Genomic DNA, 27,254 nt, shown 5'->3' with positions numbered 1-27,254 from the left:
CTTTTGGATACTGAACACTGCACATCTTATCTCAAGTGTAGTGAATTGCTCCAATATCAAATGTTTAAATTATAATATTTGTGAAGAATTATTTATACATTTTAATTATGATACATGACTGAGTATGTATTGGCCTTAATTAAAACTGATTGGTTGACAAAAATTTCCATGTTTTATAGATGTTTAATCAATCCATTATTGACTTTGGTTTCAGTTCTCTTCTTTTGAAAGTATTATGTATATTTTCTGGCCTGTAACATTTTTGGCTCTTGAAACCCTCATAGGCTCTGGGCCTTGTGCCCCTAATGCTATAAATCCTCCCTGGTACAACACCATTTTCCACATACCTGCTCATAAAACACAGGAATGGTCCTATTGTAGCTCTCAATGAAATTGTCACCTAGAGAAGGATTTTATTCACCTAAGTTAAGTTGTCAGGATATTTGGGTTGCCTTTTTCATATTATTGGCATAATTTGCTAATAATTATTTATTTGGCTGGTTGTTTTCTGTTTATGATTTTAGAGGGACTATCTAAAGTCCCTGTCTATTTTCTTTAAACTAACACATAATGTCTTTAGTCACTGAACATTAGGCAAAAGTAAAAAAAAAAACAAAACAAAACAAAAAAAACCCGCTTATTATAAAGGAAAGTTCAAATCTCATTATACCTAAATCCAGAATGGATATCCCCTGCCCCTGGCCATAGGGATTCACATTTGCTCTACACTGAACACTATCTACAAAATTATTCCCAAACATTCAATGTTTCTAGTACAGTGAATCTGGTGAAGCACATTTTCTACTTAAAGTTTAAAAATTCTTATAACAATATGAATTTATCAATCATTTATAGTTTAGTGAGATTTTTTTATTTATTTTACATTTGTAATTATTTTCTTTCAGTTCTCTTACTTTAGGAATCTTTATACTTTAATAGTTTTGGGGTTTTCGTTTGTTTGTTTTTCCTTCTTCAAATCTTTGCTTCTCCATCTTGACCTATTTTTCTTCTGCAGGAAAAGTTTTTCAAACTTTGCAGATATTTTTGGTTGTCATAACTGGGGATGAGATAAGTTATACAGTCATCTTTAGAGTAGATAAAGAGGTGCTTCTAAAACCTTTAAATTGTATAAAGGGGCTCCAAGAAACAAAGGATGATCCACCCCCAAATGTCAGTAGTGCTGAAGTTGCAAAATCATACTCTTAATGTTCACTTTTAAACAGTTATCTGTGTTCTTTCCTTTAAATGATAATTAAATTTAAATATATTATTGTTTGAAGTAATTCATCTTGTTTTATTTTAATTGATAACTTTTCAAGTCTGGAAAAATTTTATATAATTTATTCTACTTATAACAGTTTGAATAGCCCTGAATATTTCCCAAGATAGTACTTCAAAGTTTTTCCTTTTTGTTTCTTTAAATGTTGGTAGATACAATGACAATTTTGATGATATCATTATGAAGTCTTATTAATTTAATGTATCTTTGTTGCTCTATTTCATAGGTCCCCTTAGATGGAATATAATAAAGCAGAAGCTTCAAAAGGATTAATGCCTGGATTATCATTTCTGCAATAAAACAGAAATCCAAGTGGTGAAGACCACAGGCACCTCAATCCTGGATTCCAGAATTCTATATTAAGCACTGGAGTTTTTAGTACTCTGCTATAGGAAAGCCTTTGCCAATGCTTACAAGGAACTGTTTATCCCTGCTTCTCTGGATCCTGTTTGATGGAGGTCTCCTAACACCACTTCAACCACAGCCTCAACAGACTTTAGGCACAGAACCAAGAGAAAATGTTATCCATCTGCCAGGGCAACGACCACATTTCCAACGAGTTAAACGTGGTTGGGTATGGAATCAATTTTTTGTGCTGGAGGAATACATGGGCTCCGAACCTCAATATGTGGGAAAGGTAATGGCGTGTTTCTTTTGACAACCACTTGATAGGAAGGGGGAATATGAAATGTGTATTGTGTATGGATGTTTTGCACAGGAAGTGAACAAACCAGTGACTAGACCACTGGACTTACAATCCAAGATTTCTCTTCCTGACTCATGGCCTGGGTAAGCTTTGGAATATCATTTAACCCCTCTTTATTCTAATTCCCCCTGATTATTTTAATGAAAATAATAAATGTGTGTGTGTGTATTTGGAATACATTCCATGTTTATTTATTTTGCTTCCATTTTTGTCATTCTTTGTAGAAGAAACGAAGTTAAAATATGTAGATGTCATAAAAAGCCTTAGCACATATGGTTTGCAGCCAGTCTGAAATTGTTCACTGGTCAAGTCAGAGACAAAAAGAAAAATCTCCAGGCATAATATCTTAAATTGATATTGAAGTTTTTGAATGAGCAGGATTAATTCCTTCCCTTTTTATTTAAAGCTTGAAACACCATCAGGATTGTAGTTCTAAAAACCTGTCTGTTTTGACCTACTTATATTTATAAACAATTTATCTTTGTTATGTTTTGCAAGTTATTTTAAAGTTACTTATGGTCAAAGGCATAAATACTGGATCAGAAATGTACACCATTTGATACTGAAAGTAGCATACAATTTTAAAACCATATTACAAGCTTAGAGATTTTTAAAAAATAGTCAATGGTAATAGTTTCAGCATGCTTGTTTTGATAATTGTTTTCCTTTTATTAAAAATTTTCCTTATGTCTAAGATAGATAAAATTTATCCACATTATCAAAAAGTCATTTTTCCAGTGCTGGGGTTGTGGCTGAGTGGTAGAGCACTCACCTAGCCTGTGTGAGACTCTGAGTTCCATCTTCAGCACCACATAATAATAAATAAATAAAATAAAGGTATTGTGTCCAACTACAACTAAAATATTTTTTTTAAAAAGACATTTTTCCAGAAAAATGAATATTTTATTTTATTTTGATTTTGTGAAATTTCTTTTAAATTTTCTAAATGATTTTGTTATGAACTTTAATGAAATCAGATTAACTCTCTTGAGGAGAGAGCAAAATAAGCAAAATAAATGCAAAGACAGAAATGGAAAACAATGGTAGGAAGGCTATTTGGACATGGTTTAGAAGGTCATGTCTCTTGAACATTAAATCCTGTGAGTTTTCTGAAAATTTAAGCTATAGAGAAGCATGATTGGACTTGTGATTCCAAAATTTGGGTAAAAGTAGCATATCTGTTCATGCTCTACATTCTTTGTATTATTTTGCTTAAAATTTGCTCTTTGGAAATGTATTTAAATTTTACTGAGTAACAGAGTGAAAAATAAGTTCCAGTAGAAACTGCTGAAAATGAACATATACTCAGGATTACCACACAGTTGTATGGGTCCCAAAATAATTTGGTTTGCTTTTGTTTTTTTTACTGGACATTTGTCTATATATAAAAGTTGAGTCCCTTGGCTTGCCATGTAAGATCCATTCTGGGTATTCAGTTTCAAATAATCTTACAAAAGAACAATAGTAACAGTAGATAACATGGCATTGTTCAGCTATCTCCTTGACAGCTGCCTACTAGAATTCTGAGTCTGGGTTTGTAGCCCTGGGATGACCTTCTAAATACAATCCCTGGATTTGAAACCGTGGGTTAAGCAGAAGATCATAGTGAGTCCAAATGGTTAGAAAAACAGTGAGGCCCAAAGAGTTCCAATTTAAAGATGTCCTTCTAATATAACAGCTACCCACTAGGACCATAGGCAAAAGAAGGGTCTTAGGTAGTTTGGCGAAGGTACTACAAAGTTCTGATGTCTCTGAGGTAATTGCTGAAAACTTCTGCTTATACAATTCTGCAATAGACCCATATGATGTAAAAACCATTAAGACATGTTTAGATAATTTCATGTAGTTTTGGTGCACTTGCTTCTTTTTTATTTAACTAAATATAAAGATGGAGGTTTGAAACCCAATACAAATGAATGCAAGGCAGAGCTCCAAACCATTTTTCTAAGCTCTGCTTATGATAGATGGTATATATCACATTGAAATTCCTGGAAAATGCCTGTAGAGAAGGTACTCTCTATTTTTAATTCGATCAGACTCACAGACTTTAGTCACAAGAATTAGAGATAATAAAGTCAACATTTTGTTAACAAATTAATGACACTTTTTTTTTCAAGGTAGAATAGTTTTTTACCTACCAATGATCTTAAGTTGTAATGGAAACGTTAGGTTAACTGCCCAAGTTCTTATTTGGTATTCTGGAATTCCAACATTATAATTTTATGGTGTGAAATTTATTTGGTTCACTTAGAAGACAAGTCAACATTTGTAGATTGTATTAAAATGAGTAGATTCAACATCTAACCTATTATGACATTTATAGAGTGTTATTTCTACAGGTATATGGCTGTACATTGGTAATGTGTAATAAAAACCCCCTTTTTTCAGCAAAAATACACTTCTAATGTAAATGAAATGTCAGTTGCCAACATGTTCTTTCCTCAAGGAAACTAATTAAAGTTTAATTAACTCTGTTGATACTTCTAATTTTGGGAATAAAATATGATAGCATGGAGGCCAATTCAACATATTTTATATATGTATGTAAACAATATACAAATGTATTTATATTTCTGCTCATTCTATAAAGGCTTTGAGATAGCACACAGAAGGGCAGATTATTACCAACTATATAGAATTCAGGGCTAAGGAAAAAGGCAAATGCAAAATTGCCCACCACAATGGTCTACTGACTACTATCATTGTGCCTCCAATTTAACTTTCTTTTTCTTTTTAAAAGAAGGCTTAGTCCCTACTATTGGAGACTCCATTCATTTAGAGAAAATTTATTTCCAAGTATCAAAATATGAAAGAATGATCCGATGTAGAAATTCGTAGAAAGAACAGTGTGTGGCTCAGTGGCCATTAGCCTTGTTAACAATTGTATTAAAGAAGCAGATGTTAACATTGATATCCTTTTGTATGAATGAATGCTGCTTTACTTTTTATACAAAAAATCATAACAGTATGTTAAATTGAACCCAATTATTTCTCAAAATACATGTTTTGTATTTACTAAAATAACCTGGGTGTGAGTTTCTATGTAGTCAAGTGAGACAGAAATTAATTTACTTTTAAAAAATCACATATTAGGTATTTCTAGTTGCTAAAACTAAAGACAAAGAAAAAAGCCTGCATCACAAATATCCACATAATTATGCACATGCATGTATACATACACAAATTAATGATAATTTGGTTGCTTACTCCAGTGCAGACAATTGCATGCCTATGTCTGTGTATTTCCAAGTTTTGTCAGAGCCTCAAGGCAATATATCAAGACAATAGTGACCCTTGTTTCCTCTAAGTGTAATTCTGAAAGCCAAGTTGTCATTACAGATGAATTATAGTTAGAAGCAACACTTAAATTTAAATTGTTTAAAACGACAAAAATATAAAAATGAAAATACAGTCCCTAGTTTCAGTGGCCTCTATTTATTGAATATATTTTGATTCAGCATGCATTAAACCCTGATACATATTAAGCCTGGTGAGGTTAAAAGTAAATATGAAGTCCCCTACATTAAAATATAATAGGTAAACTTCACTGAGTGATTCCTTTGGGCACCATCTAATTGCTTTAGGAACGTAAATTTATGTATCTTTTCATAACAGCATTATAAGGAAAAATACATATGAGAAAACTGAGGTGCAGAAAGCTAAGTAATCTACCCATTGTCCAACACCCAGTAAATTCTGAAGTTAAAATTTAAGGCTAGGTAGTCTCTATTTTGCTCCATTGCACCAGACAATATCAGGGTATATAATTCTCTATAGCTCCCAAAGGTGAATAACTTCAGTACTATGCCAAAAGCACTATAGTGGAGACAAATTGTGGGACTGGAGGGACACTGGATGCTCTGTAACTGTATCAAGAAATGTAGGACCTCAAGAAAGTTTTCACAGATGAGGAAGCACCTGAGATGAGTCTGGAAAAATGATTTGACTGACATTTCCAGAAGAGGTTGTATGGAGTAAAGTTTTTAAAAACCCTGAGATAAAGTTTCAGAGTAGTTTTGATTTGAATTTTCCTGATTGCTAAGGATGATGAATATTTTTCATGTGTATTTGTTGACCATTTGTATTCTTTCTTTAGGGAAGTGTCTGCTTAGATCATTTGTCCTTTTATTGATTGAGTTATTTGTTTTTATGTTTTTCATAAACTCTGGATATAAATCCTCTGTCAGAAGAGTAGCTAGCAAAGATTTTCTTCCTATCTGTAGCCTTTTTCTTCACATTCTAAATTTACTTTGTTGCTGTTCAGAAGCTTTTTAATTTGACATCATCCCACTTATTGATCCTTAAGTTTATTTCTTGAGCCTTAGTAGTCTTAATAAGGTAATTTGTGCCTCTGCCAATATGTTGCAGTGTTGATCCTATGATTTCTTCTCATAGTCGCAGTGGTTTTGGTCTAATTCCTAGGTCTCTGATCCACTTTGAATTGCTTTTTTTTTTCAGGTTGATCGAAAGAAATGTAATTTCCTTCTTCTTCATACAAAGGAACATTTTCCAGCACCATTTCTTAAAAGGCTATATTTTTTTTTCCCAGTGCATGTTTTTAGAAACTTTGCCAAGTGTCAGATGACGGTATCTATGTGGGGTTGTCTTTGTGACTTTTATTCTATCCTATTGGTCTTCATGTCTGTTTTAGTGTCAAGACCACACTGGTTTTGTTACTATAGTTCTGTAGTATTTATTGAGATTGGGTAATGTGATGCCACCAGCAGCACTCTTGCTCTGTATTGCTTTGGATATTCTCAGTCCTTTATTCTTTCATAAGAATTTTTGGCCTGCTTTTTTTTTTGTCCCTATTTTTTTGAAGAATGTCACTGGTATTTTGATAGGTATTATGCAGATAATAAGATTTTCTGGGGAGGATGTGAGAAAAATGTTGTACTTCTACGTATTTCGTGGGACTTCAAGTTATTTTGCAAAATAGTATGGCGATTTCTCCAAAGATTAGGAATTGACCTGCCATATGGTATGGCAATCCCACTGCTTGGTATTTATCCAAAAGAACTAAAATCAACATACTATAGTGAAAACAAGAATTCCAAAGTTTATAGCAAAACAATTCACAATAGCAAAGTTAAGGAACAAGCCTAGATGTCTGTCAATGGATGAATGAATAAAAAAATGTGGTATATATGCAAAAAGGAGTTTTACTCAGCCATGAATAATGAGATAAATAAATTATAACATGGTGATAAATGGATAGAACTAGAGAACACCATACCAAGTGACATATTCCAGACTCATAAAGTCAAGGCTCAAATATTTTTTTTTCTTTTATGTGGAAGCTAGAGAGAGAGAAAAGAGGAATACAAAGGGAATCTCACAAAAGTACACGGTAGACTAATAGACTAATAGAGAAGGGTAAACAAAGTGGAGAATGGTGGGAGATTATGGGTAATTACTTAGGAAGAAAATCTATAAATTATTCTATGTCCATGTATGATTATACCATTATGAATATTATATATACATATATATATAATACACTGATTAAAATAATAATAACAGAAGAGAGATTAGTAGAGTAAAGCAATTGGAGGAGGTGGGAGGTGAGGAGAGAAAGGGAAAATACGAGGAATGTGATTATCATATTGTTATACATGTGTACATATATGGCATAAAAAAAAGAATTCTACTATCGTATATGATGATAATGCACCAATAAACATTAAAATAAATTAATAAATAAAAGATGCATCAAAGACAGAGAAACTGAGATGGAGATAGGGGACATTTGTAGGAAGGAAGGAAAAGGGCACAGTGAGCTTGTATAGGAAGTAATGGAGAAAATGTGATATTAGAGTTGAAGATCTAAGAGTTGGGAGAAAATTTTTTTTTTTTTAGGAAAATGTAAAGTTTAATCAAATAAAGCAAATATGTTTTAATTGAAAAAATCAGAATAGAAAAGAATTCAACTTTAAGAACAAACAAAAACAACTTATTTGAGGTCCTTAACAAAATCTGCATTGAATACATAAGGTTAAACACATTTACATATTTATATACCAATACACTTTAAGGACATATCTCTAGAAGTTTGGGCTAGTTCTTTACAGTTACAATTTCCTCTAGATTCTTGAGAGTGAAATTTAAGAATTCAAACAGAGAAAACTCTTCTTATGGGAGCTTATTCAAAGGTTGGGCCTCCTCAGGAAGGTTTACTTCTTTTAAAGATTTATTTTTTAGTTGTAGTTGGACACCATACCTTTATTTTGTTTATTTGTTTTTATGTGGTGCTGAGGATCCATCCCAGGGCCTCACACATGCTAGGTGAGCACTCTACCGCTGAGCCACAACCCCAGCCCAGGTTTACTTCTTTACTGAAGAAAATGCAAGGACTATTCTTCAGTCCTCAACTTAGATTACCTCACTGCAGTATGTAATAATTCTATATCCTTCCTCCTGAAACTGTTCTTCCTTAGTTTTTATTCCACTACTCATTCCATTTCCTTTCATTCCTTTGCTGACTTCTCCTCTATTTCCACGCAATGTCCTGGTTCTCCTTTCATATTGCTGTACATACTCCTCATGAGACATTTCATCCATCACCATGGTTTTAAGCAGCATTTATACACTGATAAAAGTCTCAAAACCTTTGTTTCTAACTGGGGTCCCTCTATACTCTAGACATGTATATCTAACTTATATGGTCACTTTTATCTGAATAGTCTATAAATACTATAAACACAACATGTCCAAAATCAAATTTAGCCTCTATATTAGTTTCCTAGGGCTGCAGTAGGAAATTCACACAAATAGCATGAGTTAAAAACAATAGAAATCTCTCATAGTTCTGTAGACTAGGCCAAAATCAAGGTGTCAGCAAGACCATGTTCCCTACAAAAGGTTCCAGAGAAGAATCCTTCCTTGCTTCTTCCTAACTTCTGCAGGCTGCCAGCAATCCTTGGATTTCTTGTTTTGTAGCTGCAGCATTCCAGTCTCTGTTTCTAGTGTCTGTTTAAATCCCTAACAACTGTGATTTGGCAAAATCAGACTATAGATAAATGGTTATTTATCATCTGATTTAGCAAAGAAGTCACATCATTGATCAATAAGAATAGTTCTAACATGAATTGACTAATTTTTTTTAACATTAGAGAGTAACAAGTAAATCATAGACATGTATCAGAACTTCCCTTGTTTATAAGTTATGTTAAATCATACTTTTTGAATACTGGAAGAATATTTCTCAAATTTTGGGGCTTTTCATAATAATAGCAAAAAATGATAAAACTTTAAATTAATTTGCATTTATTTACATTCCCTTTATCACATTTATATAGCTAGATCATGAAGAAGACAATGAATTAATTCCTAATTTTTAATGTTTGCTGATTTCCATGATGTAAACATTCCAACCATATGCAGTTTTAGTCTATCAGCATGATGTTGCTGAATGCACAGCTCAGAAAAAATGCACATTAGCTCACAATTATACAATATCTCCAATATGTGAACATGAGAGATTGAAATAGCCTCAAGAGTACATATAATAATAAAATATAGTAAGATAAATAGGAGGCAATATGTTTTGAGTACCTATCACCTTTACTTTTTTAATTTATTATTTTAGTTTTTGATACCTGGGATTGAGTCCAGGGGCACTTAACTACTGAGCTACACAACCAACCCTTTTTTATATACTATTATTTAAAGACAGGGTTTCACAAAGTTGCTTAGGGCCTCACTAAGTTGCTTTAGGCTGGCTTCAAACTCACAGTCCTCCTGCCTCAGCCTCTCGAGCCTATGGGATTATAGGCATGTGCCACCATGCCCCACTCACCTTTACTTTTAATATAATTTACTCAGCAATGTTAATGGCAATGTGAAACAATTGGTTTTCAAAATACCTACAAATTTAACTTCTGAATGCTTCACTAGTCAATGCTGGTTCTCTTAATACTGCCTATATATCTGTAAATACCCCATTATTACATTTTCTGCAAAATCTTTTTTTTTTTATAATATTTTATTGTTGGTTGTTCAAAACATTACATAGTTCTTAATATACCATATTTCACAGATTGATTCAAGTGGGTTATGAACTCCCATTTTTACCCCGTATACAGATTGCTGTGTCACATCAGTTACATTTCCATTGATTTATAAATTGCCTTTCTAGTGACTGATGTATTCTGCTGTCTATCCCATTCTCCACTATCCCCCCTCCCCTCCCCTCCCCTCCCCTTCTCTCTCTCCACCCCCTCTACTATAAATCGTTTCTTCCACTTATATAATTTTTATCCTATTCCTCCTTTCCTCTTATATGTAATTGTGTATAACCCTGAGGCTCACCTTCCAATTCCATGCAATTTCCCTTAACTCTCCCTTTCCCTCCCGCCTATCATCCCTGTTTAATGTTAATCTTCTTCTCCAGCTCTTCGTCTCTACCCTGTCCTTGGTTACTCCCCTTATATCAAAGAAGACATTGGATAGGCAGAACTAACATCATCAAAATGGCGATATTACCAAAAGTTCTCTATAAGTTCAATGCTATCCCAATCAGAATCCCAACAGCATTTCTTGTAGAAATAGATAAAACAATCAGGAAATTCATATGGAATAATAAAAGACCCAGAATAGCAAAAACAATGCTAAGCAGGAAGTGTGAATCAGGCAGTATAGCGATACCAGACTTCAAACTATACTACAGAGCAATAGTCGCAAAAACAGCATGGTACTGGTACCAAAACAGGCGAGTGGACCAATGGTACAGAATAGAAGACACAGTAACCAATCCACAAAACTACAACTATCTTATATTTGATAAAGGGGCTAAAAGCATGCAATGGAGGAAGGATAGCATCTTCAACAAATGGTGCTAGGAAAACTGGAAATCAATTTGCATCAAAATGAAACTGAATCCCTTTCTCTCGCCATGCACAAAAGTTAACTCAAAATGGATTAAGGAGCTCGATATTAAATCAGAGACACAGCGTCTGATAGAAGAGAAAGTTGGCTATGATCTACATACTGTGGGGTCAGGCTCCAAATTCCTCAATAGGACACCCATAGCGCAAGAGTTAACAACCAGAATCAACAAATGGGACTTACTCAAACTAAAAAGTTTTCTCTCAACAAAAGAAACAATAAGAGAGATAAACAGGGAGCCTACATCCTGGGAACAAATCTTTACCCCACACACTTCAGATAGAGCCCTAATATCCAGAGTATACAAAGAACTCAAAAAATTAGATAATAAGATAACAAATAACCCAATCAACAAATGGGCCAAGGACCTGAACAGACACTTCTCAGAGGAGGACATACAATCAATCAACAAGTACATGAAAAAATGCTCAACATTGCTAGCAGTCAGAGAAATGCAAATCAAAACCACCCTAAGATACCATCTCACTCCAGTAAGATTGGCAGCCATTAAGAAGTCCAACAACAACAAGTGCTGGCGAGGATGCGGGGAAAAGGGTACACTTGTTCATTGTTGGTGGGACTGCAAAATGGTGCAGCCAATTTGGAAAGCAGTGTGGAGATTTCTTGGAAAGCTGGGAATGGAACCACCATTTGACCCAGCTATTCCCCTTCTCGGTCTATTCCCTAAAGACCTAACAAGAGCATGCTACAGGGACACTGCTACATGGATGTTCATAGCAGCACAATTCACGATAGCAAGATTGTGGAACCAACCTAGAAGCCCTTCAATAGATGAATGGATTAAAAAAATGTGGCATCTATACACAATGGAGTATTACTCTGCATTAAGAAATGACAAAATCATAGAATTTGGAGGGAAATGGATGGCATTAGAGCAGATTATGCTAAGTGAAGCTAGCCAATCCTTAAAAAACAAATGCCAAATGGGAGAAAATTTAAAAATGTCAACTTCTATTCACCATGGACATATAAAGGATGAGGCAGATTAGAGGAACACTGTTAGAGGCAAAATCTTCAGAAATTAGTGGATAATTGCATATAGACTATAAAAGAGAAGTAAAAACATGACACAGATGTTTGGCTTATTTTTTATTAGTATCTTGTAAAGATTTGGGATGAGAATATGAAAAAAAATTAGTGTTAGACATTTTATTTTTTAATTACTTGAAAATAACCAGGTAAAGTCTATTAGAGATACTTGAATTCATTAATCTAGAATTCATTAAAAATATCTTGTGTACATATGAGTGGAAAAAAACCACACAAGTATGTAATATGCTCTAGGAAAAAATACAGAGGCAAGATAATCCTAAATTTTAATTGTAAATCAGGTAAAGGTTTTGCTGTCATTAGTAGGAAGTAAAAGAAAAGGATAAGATAGTATCATGGAAGACAAAACAAGAAAACCTTTTTAGGAATAACAAAAAAAAAAATGACAAGCTCCACAGGTCAAACAAAATAGTTACTGAAACAAGTTCATTTTATCTTGTGATTAGTGAGCCAGAAGTGATCTTTACCAAAATGATTTTCTCTAAGGTGCAAGAGAAGCAAGGTAAAATAAGAGATGCTCTAATGGATCCCCTATATTCTACATATACTTTCTTCCATTGTAGAGTAATAGTCCTGTTACCCCTTAGTAGTTCAGATTGATCACCCCAGCTACCACAGTAATTCTCTTGCATTTTGTTTCAGAGGCATGAAGATCCCCTAAAAGGCTGGGGCCAGCCTTAATTTGTGGTTCAATGAAATCATGTTTTGCACTGGTGCAGGCATTCTTCCCTTTGAAATTAAGATCCTTAAGCCAGCAGAGCAGAGGTTAGAGGGTTAGGAAACAATATTTTGCCAATGGGTCAAAGTATGGTGCACAATAGTGGTGCCACTTCCATTTTCAACCTGTAATTCAAAAGCGGTGAATCCTGGCTCAGTACTGATTGCTGTGGGAATAATAATAGCAATGTGCATTGTAGCTGACACAGAGCACATACAGCCTCCTGGAGAACCATGCCTAAACTACAAAGTATTGCTGCCTAGTTGACATGATAAACAGCTGTATCAGGCTGGTTAAGAACATGATAAATCAGTGAATTTCATGAGCTTGTGCCTATTACTAAACTTTATTTACTATGAATTGTTTTCCATGGTCAGAATCAACACAAATGGAAAACCTTTATGAAGGATAAGGTATTCCACAAGTCCACAGATGGTAGTTTGAGCAGAAACATTAAATGATGGGAAGGAAAAATCTATACCCACTGTAAGTGTCTATTCAATAAGAACAAAAGTTGACTCTTCCAAGATGGTAGTGGTCAAGTGTAACCAACTTGCTACATGGTAGCTAGCTAATCAATTCAGTAAAGGGTTCATTCACTGTTAATCTCTGTTAGGGTCAGATTGGGCCCTCAACAAGTGCCTGTATCCAGTTCAGCCTTCGTGGGTAAACATCCACATTGTTATTCCATGCAGAACCACCATCACTTCTGCCATTACCACTTTTTTTATGAGACCATAGGGATGTAACAGGAATGGCTGGAGAAAGAGGCTTACTGGTATCCACAGAATTGATCATCCTATTGATTATTACAATATTTCTTTGCTGATGTAACCCATTCTGTGAACATTTACACACAACACAAATATCTTCATTTTTTTTTCTTTTTTCTCTTTTTTTTTTTGGGGGGGGTAGGGTTGGGAATACCCAAGAATAAACCCAGAAGCACTCAACCACTGAGTCACATCCTCAGTCTTATTTTGTATTTTTTTTAGAGACAGGGTCTCACTGAATAGCTTAGTGCGTTGCTTTTTTTTGCTGAGGCTGGCTTTGAACTCACTGTTCTCCTGTCTCACACTCCCAAGCCTCTGGGACCCAGGTGAGTGATACCTCACCCAGCTTCATTTTTTCCTTTGTACAGAAACATCTAGCCATAAACTCTTCCCTAAATATGATTGTGATCAATTTCATAATCACATCCCTTTTCTAATCACATACCTGACCATTGACTATGGTCAACAAATCAATAAATTATTTCATGTCCAGCAATTCCTAATTTTAAGCAAAATTAAACACCTGATTCTGTCCTGTAAGTCTGGTGCCTGGAAGGATTGAACTTCACCTCTCTCCTTCAGTGGTGCTCTAGAAAGACATAACACTATAGCTGTTCAATATCAGGGACATCTGTGTATTATGGGTAACCATCTGTAAACCAGGCCCAAGTCTTTACTTCTTCTTCCAACTGACCTTAGGAAACACCCCATGAAGTCATGGGTATAGTCTGGGAGAAAGATGATAATTTACCAAGAGTGGAACCCCTGAGCATTTTAGACACATCTTCATGTAACTTATTTGTGTCTTTACTGCTGCTTAAGCCTAATCTCTACATACCACTGTCATTTGATTAAACAGAAGTATTGTACCTAACAATTGAATGGACTTCTGAGTCAAATAGTGCAATGTTCACGATTGCATAGGACGCATGATAACTTAGTGTCACGTGGCTATGTATTTAGCCTTACTAAGGCTCAGTCGCAAGTCATAGTCTGTTTTTCAACAAGAGAGTAGGTATTCACAGAGGGAGGTAGGGTTTTGTTCCAAATTATTAAGGTTTTGTGCTTCAGTTCACCAACAGGGAATTGACAGCCAGCATCCCTATCTGCCACTGATAATTCTACCACCATTGCATCTGCTGAATAATATGGCTCAAGTGGTATAATGAAATCATATGGCAGCCTGGACACATTGCAGAGCCTTCATTTGTTCTGGATCTCACTCTAAATGAGCAGCTTTTGGGGTAATGGTAAATGGGCCAAAGTAACCAAAAATGAGGACTATGTTTCTTCCAATATCCAAATAGGCCCACTAGGAGTTGGGCCTCCTTGATGGTTGTAGGAGAGACCACACATAAGAATTTGTCTTTCATATTAGCAGGACTTTCAACATGCCTCACATGATTAGGCTATTAGGAACTTCACTTCAATTTAAAGCCCTTGAGTTTTTGTTAGTGTTTTTGTTTTTTTCTTGTATATAATGTACCCCATTGATAAGTAAATATTTTGTCGATAAGTCTGAAGCAGTTGCTACTTATAGCTCATTAGATCTAAACAATAAAATTTTATCAGTGTAATAGGCCAATGTTATACCTAGAAAAAAACGATAGTCAAGTTTCTTGTGAACTTAATTATTATATAGGAATGGAGAGTTGATATATCCTGAAGGATAAAAGAGAACTTGTATTGCTGGCCCTGACAGCCAGAAGCAAATGGCTTAATGGAGTTATTTACTCTCAGATAGAGAAGAAAATGAATTTGCTATATAAATAGCTTCATACCAGGTACCAGGGGATACACTAATTTGTTCAAGCAATGAAACCACATCTGGTACAGCAGCTACAATTGGAGTCACCACCTGTTAGAGTTTATGATAATCCATTGTCATTCTCCAAGACCCATCTGTCTTCTTCACAGGCCAAAAAGGAGAATTTCATGGGAATGTGGTGAGAATTGCTACCACTGGATGTGTCAAGTCCTTGGTGGTGCTGCTAATCTCTGCCATTCCTCAAGGAGTTCAGTATTATTTTTGGTTTAATGTTTTTTTCTAGGTAGAAGCTATTCTGTTGGCTTTCACTTGGCTTTTTCTGCCATAATAGCTTTTATTCTAGAGTTCACAGAAACCATTTGAGAATTAAGCCAGATATTGAATATATCTATTTCTGTTATACATTCTTCACTTGGGGAAATAACCACAAGATGGTTTTGGAATCCACTGATATCACTGTGAAATAGACTTGAGTCAAGACCCATTTTTTCCCCTTAAAATCATAGCCCCTATACTAATTAGTGACATTTTAGGTCTTCTGAAATTAGTGTTAGTTCAGAGCTAGTGTATAGCAATCACCAAAAGGTTTTATTATTGCCTTCTCCCCAATGTGCAGTCAATCTGGTGAAAGATTTCATCCCTTTGGAGAAAGATGGGAGAAAGATTAGCAGAATGAACTTTTTGGATGTGTATGATCCTTCCTGAAGGGATCCTGCCATGTCTTTATTCAAGAGGTTCTGCATCTCTAAACTTACTTTAGGTAGAGAATTTAGAGAGGGGCAGTGATTACTATGTGATTTGGTTTAGGTTTTCTACTCACTTGACCTAAACTTTTCTGATTATAGAGATAAAAGAATAAGTTAATAGGCTTCCTATCTATTTCATTTATAGGAAAAGGATGATCTTCCTACCAATGCCTAAATATGTCATGATTCATACCAATCTGATGGCTCTTTTGACTCCTGTCCTTTATAAGTACCTAGGTACTATTTGCTTTTTGGACAATGAGTGCTGTCACTTGGCCCCCATCATTCAAAGATCTGGTTATTCTTCTTGCATTCACGTTTCCTAGTTTATGGCAGCAGGTACATTATTGCAAGTTTCATTCTACAGAAAATATTGATCACTGGGATGCAGGCACTCCCTTCACAAACTTATTTCTCACAATGGTAGCAAATGTGTGTCGTCTGGATCTCCCAGGATGAGTGAGTAGGTCTTAACGAAAAATTAATCTAAGATTTTAATCTCTGTAAATCTCTGAACCTGTACAACACAGGAAACCAAGGCATTTACTCATTGAAATTTATTTACTATGGGGAATATTTTACTTTATGTTTCAGCCAACCAAAGAAACAAAATATAAAAATCCTTTCTACTCCCCTAACTGCAACACTAAATTCAGAATTTTTCTTAGTGAGCTCTTGTCCATAAATTCAGCTCAATCCAACTTTATGTTCTTTTCATATTATCCCACAACCTTACTATCTATTTCCACATTTATTCCCCAAATTTCTGGCTATAAGAATTAGAAAAATTGAGTAGTTTCTTTGCTTTTAGCGCTCTTAGATCTTATGGTCCCATCCTATACTTCATATTTAGGGAATTTGGGGGCCTTGACTCTAGTTATAGAACCAAAAATAAAGAGTGGCAGTGAAAGTGAGTCCCAAGGACCCTCAGTGGTCTCTCAAGGCCATGGCCTCAAGGAAGGCCATAACACTTTTTTTTGGAAAATGGAGTTTAATTTACTCAGTTGAGGTGGATAGGCTGATTCTACTGATAAAGACAACTCATCAGAATTTAGGGGCTTGATGTCTCTAGGTACATCAGGGTCTTCCTGCACACACCTAGTCCAACATACTATACCCCACTCCTTCACAACCATTGCATCCACTTTGATGGCCAACACTATGAGGTTGGAAATTGAATTTGAATTGTAACCCAACCACTCAGGATGGAAGTCCAGGTTGTTTTTCAATAAAAAACAGTTCTGTGGTTGAGGAAATAACAATATTTTGCAGACAATAGAAGACACCTGGGATTAAATCTTTTAGCACATCCTTTACTTTCCTACCTTTTTCAGTGACATTAAAGCAAACAGACAATTTTAGTAATAATAATTAATTTAACAAAAGTATTTATAGTATCTTACATATGGTGACCTAGATCCTTGTACCTTATAAGGGTTTGATTAGGAGTATCCAACAGTGACATTATCACATTATCCCAGGACTATCTTAGCAATATTTACTACACACACAGGATCACTGTTTTCTTTAAATATAAGCAAACTAGAAAGCTTATTCCAGAAACTCCAGAATCAATTCAGATTGTCAAAATTAAATGTATGTTTCTTTTAGAACCATGTAACAAAATCTGCATTTGTTAGGGTACTATAGATGAACAGAATGAACAGGAAGTAGGGTGTGTGTGTGTGTGTGTGTGTGTGTGCGCGCGCACACACAAGATAAAAATATAGAAACAAAGAAATTCTTCTAGCATAATACTTTCCTGCTTAGATGAGGTCCATCAACATTAATTAGGAAAGATAATTTACTTTACTCAAAGTCTATGAATTTAAATGTCAATCTCAACAATAACAATGAAACACTAATATAAAATATCTGGAACAATATTTGAGGAAGTTACAGTTAACCATTACAGTAAGTTACCATTACAGTAATTGTTGGGTGTGTGGGACACTCCCCCTTCTCAGAGAACATCATGGAATCCCTTATCCCACCCCCTCCTCTCCAAAGGGCACCAAGCCAAAGAAGAGCGCCAAATTCAAAGGTTTTCTCAACTAATCCCTGCAGAACACAGTGTCTGCTCACTGTTCCTGAGTCATCCTGCCAGTCATCACCTGCCACATCCTCCTAGGCAACCCTCTTAAGCCAAAACTTATAAGCACACGCTCTCTTCTCTCTGCCTTCTGTCTCTTTCTCTTCTTTCTCTCCTCTCTCTACTCTTTCTCTTTCTCTCTGCTCTCTTCCTCTGCTCTCTCTTTCTCTCTGCCTCTCCTTTTCTTCCCCTTTGGGCAACCCCAAATAAACCCCAATAAAATCTCGTGGTTGAATCTCCATCTCAGGTGAGTCACTTGCCTTTCAGTAATAATAGATTCAATGAAATGCTAATGAAGATATAACTAAGTGGTCTAGTACAAGAAAAAAAATTCTGGTTTATTCTCAAACTTAAAGGAAGCAACTTTATAAAAGATTTTAAGATGGTGGAACCAATAAGAAATGTATGATTGTTTTCCAGCAAAAATCCCAAGAAAATAGGGAAAAGGAGCAAATAATTGGATTGATTCATTGTTGTGTGTATTGCTAGGGTTTGTGTGATGGAAAAAGGCCACTAATAAATGCGATGTCTAGGGGAAAATGCAGTGAATTTACTATAAACAAATATTCCAAAGGTGTGTGTATGTGTGTGTGTGTGTGTGTATATTTTTTTTCATATGTTCAGGAAGGCAAGTTCAAGATAGTGATAGAATTTCACTTGGTGTATAATAATAAGTATATATTGGTTTTACATTGGTTAAAAAATAGCTCAAACAGAAGAAGTATGGTAGTATACTATAATGGAATAATTGCACTGCAAAAATAATTTGTCTATTCGGTGTTTTTTCTGATTCAACACTTCATATTAGAAAGGACCCATATTTAGAAACTTTGGACTCAACAAAAATGGAAATTATATTAGAAATTATACTAACTTTAAAAATACAGTTTTCATAGTACAATATTTAGTTTATTAATCTATCTTTGTCATGTTGCTTTTTCAGAAGTTCATAAAATAGCTTCTTTATGCAATTTACTCCAAAAATGTGAACTTTTTATAAAATATTTTTAGTTGTTGATGGACACAATACCTTTATTTTAATTATTTATTTTTATTTTATGCTGAGGATTGAACCTAGTGCCTTAAACATGCTAGGCAAGCACTATATCACTAGCTATAACCCTAGCCCAAGTGTGAGCTGTTAATATCATAATTAATCTTGTTCATTTAAAATGCAGTAAAAAAAAAAAACGTAGTGAAAAAACAACTTAATCATCAGACTCTCTCTACTGTTTTACGCCACTACCATTCAGGTGTTAGAGTTCCCTGAGTTGAAGAAAATGGAAAGCTCAAATGCTATTTTTGAAATACAGAGAAAGGAAACTTTTATATTGCTTGATTTTTCTCAAAACTTATGCATCCCCTTGACTCCTGCCTCACTTGCCTGAGAACTTTGCTGAAAATTCAAGTGTCCTAAATCAAAATTTTGTTTCAAATCCATTTTTGTGCCAAGTAGGTTGACATTGCTTCTCATCAAATCATCTTTACTGCCTACTGTTTCTGCAGCAAAATACCAGAAGTAGCAAATTTGTCTTCTTTGTTAAAAGCCTTTTTAGATAACCCTGAAATTTGAGGGTACAATTTCATTCTTAAGTATGTTTTTGAATTGTATAATCTCTTCTAATATGAGGCCATCTTTGAAATAATTAAATTTAAATATGAAAAATAACAATATATTTGAGAGGAAAATTGCTTGAAATGACATTTGAGCAAAATAATAACAGCATACAGTACATAAAGTTCTCAAATATTTTATATCCATTTTATACTAATTATTTTATGTACTTTAAACCTTGTGCCTTGCTTCTAGCATGGTAGTTGTTTAAAAATAGCTCTACCATAAAGATTCAATGTATTTTTTAAACTGAATTGGCAGGACTTTGAATGAAATTCAGCTATATTTAAATCGATATATGAATCACTAAAACCATCATTTCAAAAATAACATGGAAAAAATTTCGAGCACTGCCTTTTCTTTTTCTCCCTTTTCTTCTTTCTTTTCCTCTCTTCTTGCTTTTCTTCCTTCCTACATTTAATTATCTTTCAATCTTTTCTTCCCTTTCAATCATTTATCTATAAGTGTCCTCCTGATAGTTACTTTAAAAGATGAGATAAAATTCGATTCTAATTCAAGATCCTGTAATAAACAGCACATGAAAGCACTTACTTAGGCAAACATTTTTCAATCCATATCACTAAGTGATATCACATTCATTAATTGTATTGTCATCAAATTAAGTGCATTCATCAGAAAGTGCATAGTAATTATTTTTTTTTATTTGTGCTCGTGCCCATATGGTGTGTTTGTATGCATGCATGTGCATGTTTCAAAAACCATTTCTCTAAAATCTTAGCTGAATTCTTTTGAAAACAGTACTGTTTGTGGACTAACATTTGAAACTACAATGTGTATATTATACCAGGTGAGAAGAGACAAAACCCAATGGAATGTTTTGATAAGAATCCTAGGAAAGCAAAAAAGTCTGAAAGTTTCACATGAAAAATAGGAAAAGCTTGAGTGAACTGAATGATGATGATTTTGAATTTAATATTTTCATCTTCTAACATCATTGAATTCATGAATATATGCCACAGTTATACCACTCAGACTTATACTTAAAATATGAATGTACTGGCAAAATTTAATCATAGCATATACATGTGAAAAATAAGAAATTTTCTGTTTCCTGACTCTGAAAAAAGAGAAACCAGTTATCAAAGAAGTTATCATCCATCTATATATGTTTCATTATTCATAAGGCACAATGTAATTTATTGCTCTTGACATTTAATCAATGGAACTAATATATATTAAATTTTTATTAGGAAATCATTATTGCATGGATCTTAAACATCTCACAAAGACCATGAGCTAAAGCCTTAGTCTCCAGTGTGTGCCACTATGGGAGATAGTGAAACCTTTAGGAGCTGGGGCATAGAGGAAGGAGTTGGTCATTGAGAGTATGCCCTTGAAAGGTTATTTTGATACCTTAGTCCCTCCCTCCTTCTCTACTTCCTGTTCTTCATGGGGTCAGCAGCTTAAGTTCAATGGAATTTGTGACATTATGTTGATAACATATTTCTCCTTATCATGATATTCTGTCTCACCACTGGCCCCAAAATGATAGAGCCTAGTCACTATGTGTTTCAGTTAGCTTTTCACTCCCATGACCAAAACACCTGACAAGAACCATGCAGAGGAAGAAAAGGCTCATGGTTTCAGAGGTCTCATTCCATGGTTGGCTGACTCTGTTGCTCTTGACCTTCGATAAGGCAGCCACATCATGACATAAGGCTGTACTAGGGGAATCTGCTGAACATATTTTAACAGTGGAAAAGAAGAGGGGGTAGGAGAGAGAGAGAGAGAGAGAGAGAGAGAGAGAGAGAGAGAGAGAGAGAGAGAGAACGAACCAGAAAAAAAGATATAGTTCAAGAACATGTCCCCAGTGACTTTCTGGTCATATCCCACTTGTGGACAGTAATCACCCATTAGTCCATTCAAATCATTAACCCATCACTGAATTAAACAACTGATGAAGTTACAGCTCTCAAAATCCATTTTTTTTCACCTATGAACATTGCTGCATTTTTTAAAGATGTGAAATTTTTAGGGGACATTTTAAATCCAAACTCTAATAGAATCCTTTGCTATCCTGATCCACAGTACATCTTTCCTCCTTATAAGTAGATTACTTGGGTGTTTTGGAAAACAGCAATGAAAAGCTAATACAGAAAGCATATTAGCTTTTACTCAAAGAGATGGCATAAGGGTATTTCCTCTCCAACATATATTAGTATAACCACCTTACAAGAAACTTTCGCTAAATACTCATTCTCCTTATTACACAGTGCTATTTTTGATAATTTATGTCACCTATCAATAATTATTAAGTTTCATGAATGCTTAAAGAATACAAGTGATGCCTACATCATAGAAAAGAAAATTTGTTATCCCTTACAGCATGGAAAGCAGCATAATATCAGCATAATGGAATCAGTTCCCATTTCAGTGACTTTATAGGAGAAGTATTCTGCTAATTCTCATATTCTATATTTTACTGAACAGTTATAATGTCTTCCTTTTGTTTGAAAGAGACAGTCTGATTCTTTTGCAAGGATTTTTGTCACATAAACATAATTAATTAAAAGCATAATCTTAAGAACATCCAGTGCTTTCTATAGGAGACTTGCATGAATATGAGAGACCTATGAAGAATTGTACTCAGACATTTTTGAGTTGGTCAATGTTTTGCTGTTGTGACAAAAGTACTTTAGAAGAACAAATTCCAGGAGAGAAGATTAATTTTGGCACATGATTTCAGAGGTTTCCGTCTATGATAACCAGCTGCCTTGCTTTGTCCCAAGGTGAGGCAGAAAATCATGATGGAAATGCACAACAGAGGAAAGTTTTTGAGTGCACAATAGCAGAAAGAGGCAATGAGGAGGAGAGAAAAAGAATCTTAGGAAAAGATATAGTCCTCAGGAGCATACCTCTAGTGACATACTTCAACCATGGTCCACTTGCCAATTGTTTCCACCACCTCCCAGCAGTACATTCAGCTACCAATGCATTAATCCACTGATAAGGTCAAATCCCTCATGATCCAATCTCTTCCTAAAAATAACACCTATGAACATTCCTGCACTGGGGACCAACCCTTCAGCCTTGAAAATTGTGGCATATTCCAGATCAAAACCCTACTAATTTAATATTAATTTAGCTTACTAATGTGATACTGTATATTGCACTAGCTTTTAAAAGTTAGAAACACTTTAAGTAACTCCTACTGATTAACTCAATTCCTCAGTCAGAAGTCAAATTAGTGCCTATTCTCTTTCTTTTTGTGTTACTATACATTAAGTAACACAAACCAAAAAACAAAAGACAAAAAACATATTCTTCTAGTGCTTATATCCCTGCCTGGTATATTCTCAATCTTAGAATTACAATTGCATATATAATGGAGGAATGCAATGGTCTATATGAAGAGGAATTCTAAGTGTCTTTTTGATCTTGAGTGATGTTTGTCAACATAAATTAAACTTCTTCTCAATAAATACAATCATTACAGAATTTGTACTTGTTTTACTTATCTTGAGGACAAAAGTTAGCTTATGATTCATGCACTGCATATGAATAATTGTCTTGGATATAGTTTCTTCCTAATTGTGCTGATAAACTCAATCCTTGATTAAAATGTAAGAATTAATTTTTCATCATTCACAGTGATTTAGTATAAGAAGTAGAGCACTCATATCAAATTAAATTTCTCCTCATTTTACTAACTCTTCAATATTTTTGAATTTTAAGATATTATGAGACAGTTTGAAAGATTTACAGAACTTTACAATATCTTCATTCATTTATCATAAATAAGATGAAATTGTAATTCAAAGTATTGTTTTCCAAGTGATGGGCATTGAAATAGTGCAAAGATATTCTCCCATGATACATTAAGGGCTGAAACAACAATTTTATGTTGAACTGAGCAATGAATTTGTACCAGGAGAAAAAATATAATTTAGTTGTTGACCACATCAGCTACTTTTGCAAATATTTAAAATAGTAACTTCTGAAGCCCTAAATGAAGAAGTGTTATAGTTTTTAAAATAAGAAAGAAATAAATAAAAATAAGAAAACCTAAATGATAAAGTAATAAAATAATTAAATAAAAATATTTTAAAAGTAAATAAATATTGTTGCTATAATTGGAAAATTTTCCTCAAAACCTTGAGGAATCAGATATCAAAGTAAGATGACAAATAGCATTGTAGAAACTTCTAAAATGATATCTGAGAAAAGTCTAGATATAAAACCTTTATGTGTCAAGATAATTATATATTCATGGAAAGAGAATATCAAAGATTAGAAAAGGAAATATTTTGTTTTCTTGGAGGAGGGGGGTGCAAAGAAAGAGGGAGAGAGGAGAAAGAGCTATAGCCGAGCTTCCTGCAAAGTTCTAAACATGTATCTCCTGGAGTGTGGAGAGGGATGGAGAGTTCTGGTCCTCCCAACTGGAAAATCTGAAAGGTGAGAGACGGCCTACTCCAGGATCACTACTTTAGTAGGAGGCTAGAAGAAGGTGGTTGGGTTGAGTAAACCTGCACTTCAAAAGTTTACTGGGTTAAAGGGTTACACAGATGTTTCTGGTGCCTTATTCAAGAGAGAGCTTAAATAAGATGACACTAGCTCTTGTCCAACAGAGCCTACTAGAAGAATCAAGATTTCAATAGGTATTGTTGAGTTACTAGATACTGTGTAAATAAGAAGCAACTTTCAGATGATGGCAGCCAATTTATAATGATAGCAATTAAATAAATATACCAGTATTTTCTGCCTGCATTTTCTGTCCTCCCTCCCTATATTTCAGTTTTGGGGAGCCAGAACTAAAGGTTGGTTAGTAGAGGTAAAAAGGACAGAGAAAAGAAGAGTTTAATCATACCCTCTTCCTGGTATCCAAACTTTATACTGTAATAAGTCCTTTTAGCTGGAAGGACCATTGTTGAAACTAGGTAAAATTTAGCCTCCTTAAAAATTCCATGGGACTGGGCTTTGAAATAATTAAATTAAGACTCTTTTTGATTTAAATTAGTCACAGAACTTTCTATTCTGAAGAGTGATTAGAATTTTCAAGACATTTGACAAGATTTTATCTAGTTGCTGGAGACTTGTTCTGTTGGGTGGATTATGAAGAATAGGCAAAGAACAAAACAGTGTTGTTAGGATTTCATGAATCCTGGCTATTGTCTAAAACAATCTACCTTATTTATATAAAAAATGATTGAAAATACAGCTCTCCCAGTCATTTTCTACTTCAATTAAAATGTTTTGAGCACCAGGGTAAGGATATAGCTCGTTGGTAAAGTGTTTGTGTAGCATGCCGAAGGCCCTGGGTTCAATCCCCAGCACAACCAAAAAAGAACAAAATGTTTTGAACACCAAACTGGAAAATATTCAAACACATCTTTTTTATCGATTGCATGATCATGACCACAGACTTTCTAAAATTCAATTATCCTTGGCTTCATGAATGTCTGTAGATTAGAATGTTGAATGTTTTCCTTGTTCCTATAGCTATACTCAGATAGTGCCAAAGAAGCAGCACATGGAAAGTAGCAATAGTTTAATTTTTTATCGAATAAATGAGGAGGCATTCTGTCACTCAAAGTATCAGTGTCTCTCACCTCATTTAATGGCTAGCTTTTAAATGTACATATTTTTCAAAAAGTGAGCTACAAGATAACGTTTTAGGTAAGCCTTTTGTTGTTGTTGTTGTTCCTTTTTTCTCTTTCTTGATTAGGGAAGTGCTTAAAACACTTAAAGAAGGAGCAAAACAGGATAAAGTGTCTATTCTAATAGTAAAAAATCAGCAAACATGTATAAAAATGCCACCAGTTCTCTCTTTGGCTAAATAGTGTCATTAAATACTTCTGGCAATTCTTGAATATACTTTCAAATGTCATAAAATTTCTGCAAGGGGTGCACTTTTATTGTGAATTTTTTCTTATCCCTTGGTTTTCTAAAGGAAACAGATGTACCGGAGACAAATTTGACCACCTTACTGCATTTATGCAAATAGAACTTCATCATTAAGTCAATGAGAATTCATGTAAATGTTTTGTATTTTTTCATTAAATCCAATGTTTACAAATATCTGGGTCTGTGGATCATGAAGCACCAACCCTCCATCTGCGTGGATTGACAGTGAAAGTAGTAGAAATTAACAATTCCTGAAGAAATCTCTACCTCAGTTTCATTGTGACTAAATACACTAGATAGACTAACAGACCAATAAACCCCTTCCCTGAATTCATCCTTTTTTTCCCCCTCAGGGTTCTGACACTGAGTTTAATTAAAATCCAATAATATATTTGCATGCATGTTCAAAATAAGTGTCTTTGCTTCCTTGAAGACGCTTCTCTGCTTCTTTTGCTCTTGCTCCTGCTATCCTTTCAAGGTCTAGAGTTCCAGGTAAATACTTTAGGTAATAAAGAAAAATAAATGTTAATTCTAGCCATTCAATATAAATTTGTATCAGAGGTTGGTAAACTATGGCCTTCACCCCTATTCACACTGTTGCCTATTTCCATAAGTGAAGGATAATTATTATACAACACTCATTTGTTTGCATGTATTTTTAAGGCAATGATTGAAAGATTGAGTAGATATGGCAGAGGCTATATGGCTCATAAAACCTAGAGTATTTGCTACCTAACTTTTCATAGGAAATATTTGTGTTTTAGTCAGGTTTGCAACACTGTGACTAAAAGACCAAACAAGAACAACTTCAAGGGAGAAAAGTTTATTTGGGTTCAGTTTCAGAGATTCAGTCCATAGTCAGCTGACTCCATAAACAAAGGCTTGAATTGAGGCTGAACATCATGGCAGAAGGTCATGGCAGAAAGAAGCAGCCCAGAATATGGCAACAAGGAAGCAGAGAGAGACGCCTCTGCTCACTAGGGAGAAAATATAAACTCAAAAATTATATTTCCACAGGTTTACTTCTTCCAGTGACTCTCAACCTCCTTATAATTAATAATAGGTAATCTCTATCATGGGATTAATCAACAGATCCAATCCGTTGATTAGGTTGCAATTATCTCATCATTTTACCTCTGAACCTTTTTCTTTTGCCTCACAGAGAGACTCTTGAGGAATACTTCATATCTAAATCATAGCATTCAGTTACTAGTTGCCAAAGCCCAGGCACATCTCACAATGCAAAATACATTAAGTCCCATTTCAAGAGACCTGTAATCTTAACATTTTTAGCCTCCTTCTAAAATCCAAGTCCAAAGTCTCCTGTGAGAATCAAGGTAAATTCTTACTGTGAGTTCTTATAAAAATAAAAACCAAGTTACATATATCCAATATATAATGGCACAGAGTAAACATTTTCATTCAACAAGGGAGAAATAAGGACATAGAAAGAATGGTTGGGGGCTGGGGATGTGGCACAAGCATTATCGCGCTCGCCTGGCATGCTCCGGGCGCTGGGTTCGATCCTCAACACCACATAAAAAAATAAAATAAAGATATTGTGTCCACCTAAAAAAATAAATAAAAATAAATAAATAAAACTATTAAAAAAAAAGAATGGTTGAGACCAAAGCAAGGTCAAAATCTGCTGGTCAAACAATTTTTCTTGCTCCTGGGGCACATGGTGTTATGATTGTCTCTCCAAAAGCTTGAGTAGCTCAGTCCCTAAAGCCTT

General features: G+C 34.5%; 1 protein-coding gene across 2 annotated transcripts in view; it reads left to right on the top strand.

The window, feature by feature from the left end:
- Nucleotides 1-1,685: 1,685 nt before the first annotated feature.
- Nucleotides 1,686-27,254, top strand: part of CDH12 (cadherin 12) — a gene marked incomplete at both ends in the record, with an annotated part of 300,498 nt that continues 274,929 nt past the window's right edge. For both annotated transcript variants that reach the window (XM_081301963.1, XM_081301962.1), the window contains one exon: nt 1,686-1,916. In XM_081301963.1, coding sequence (XP_081158089.1) covers nt 1,686-1,916 — 231 coding nt within the window. The remainder of the gene's footprint in view (nt 1,917-27,254) is intronic.

The sequence above is a fragment of the Spermophilus citellus genome (assembly GCF_964194105.1).
Source record: "Spermophilus citellus genome assembly, chromosome: 1".
Classification (NCBI taxonomy): Eukaryota; Metazoa; Chordata; class Mammalia; order Rodentia; family Sciuridae; genus Spermophilus; species Spermophilus citellus.
This window is presented reverse-complemented; position numbering and strand designations above follow the sequence as displayed.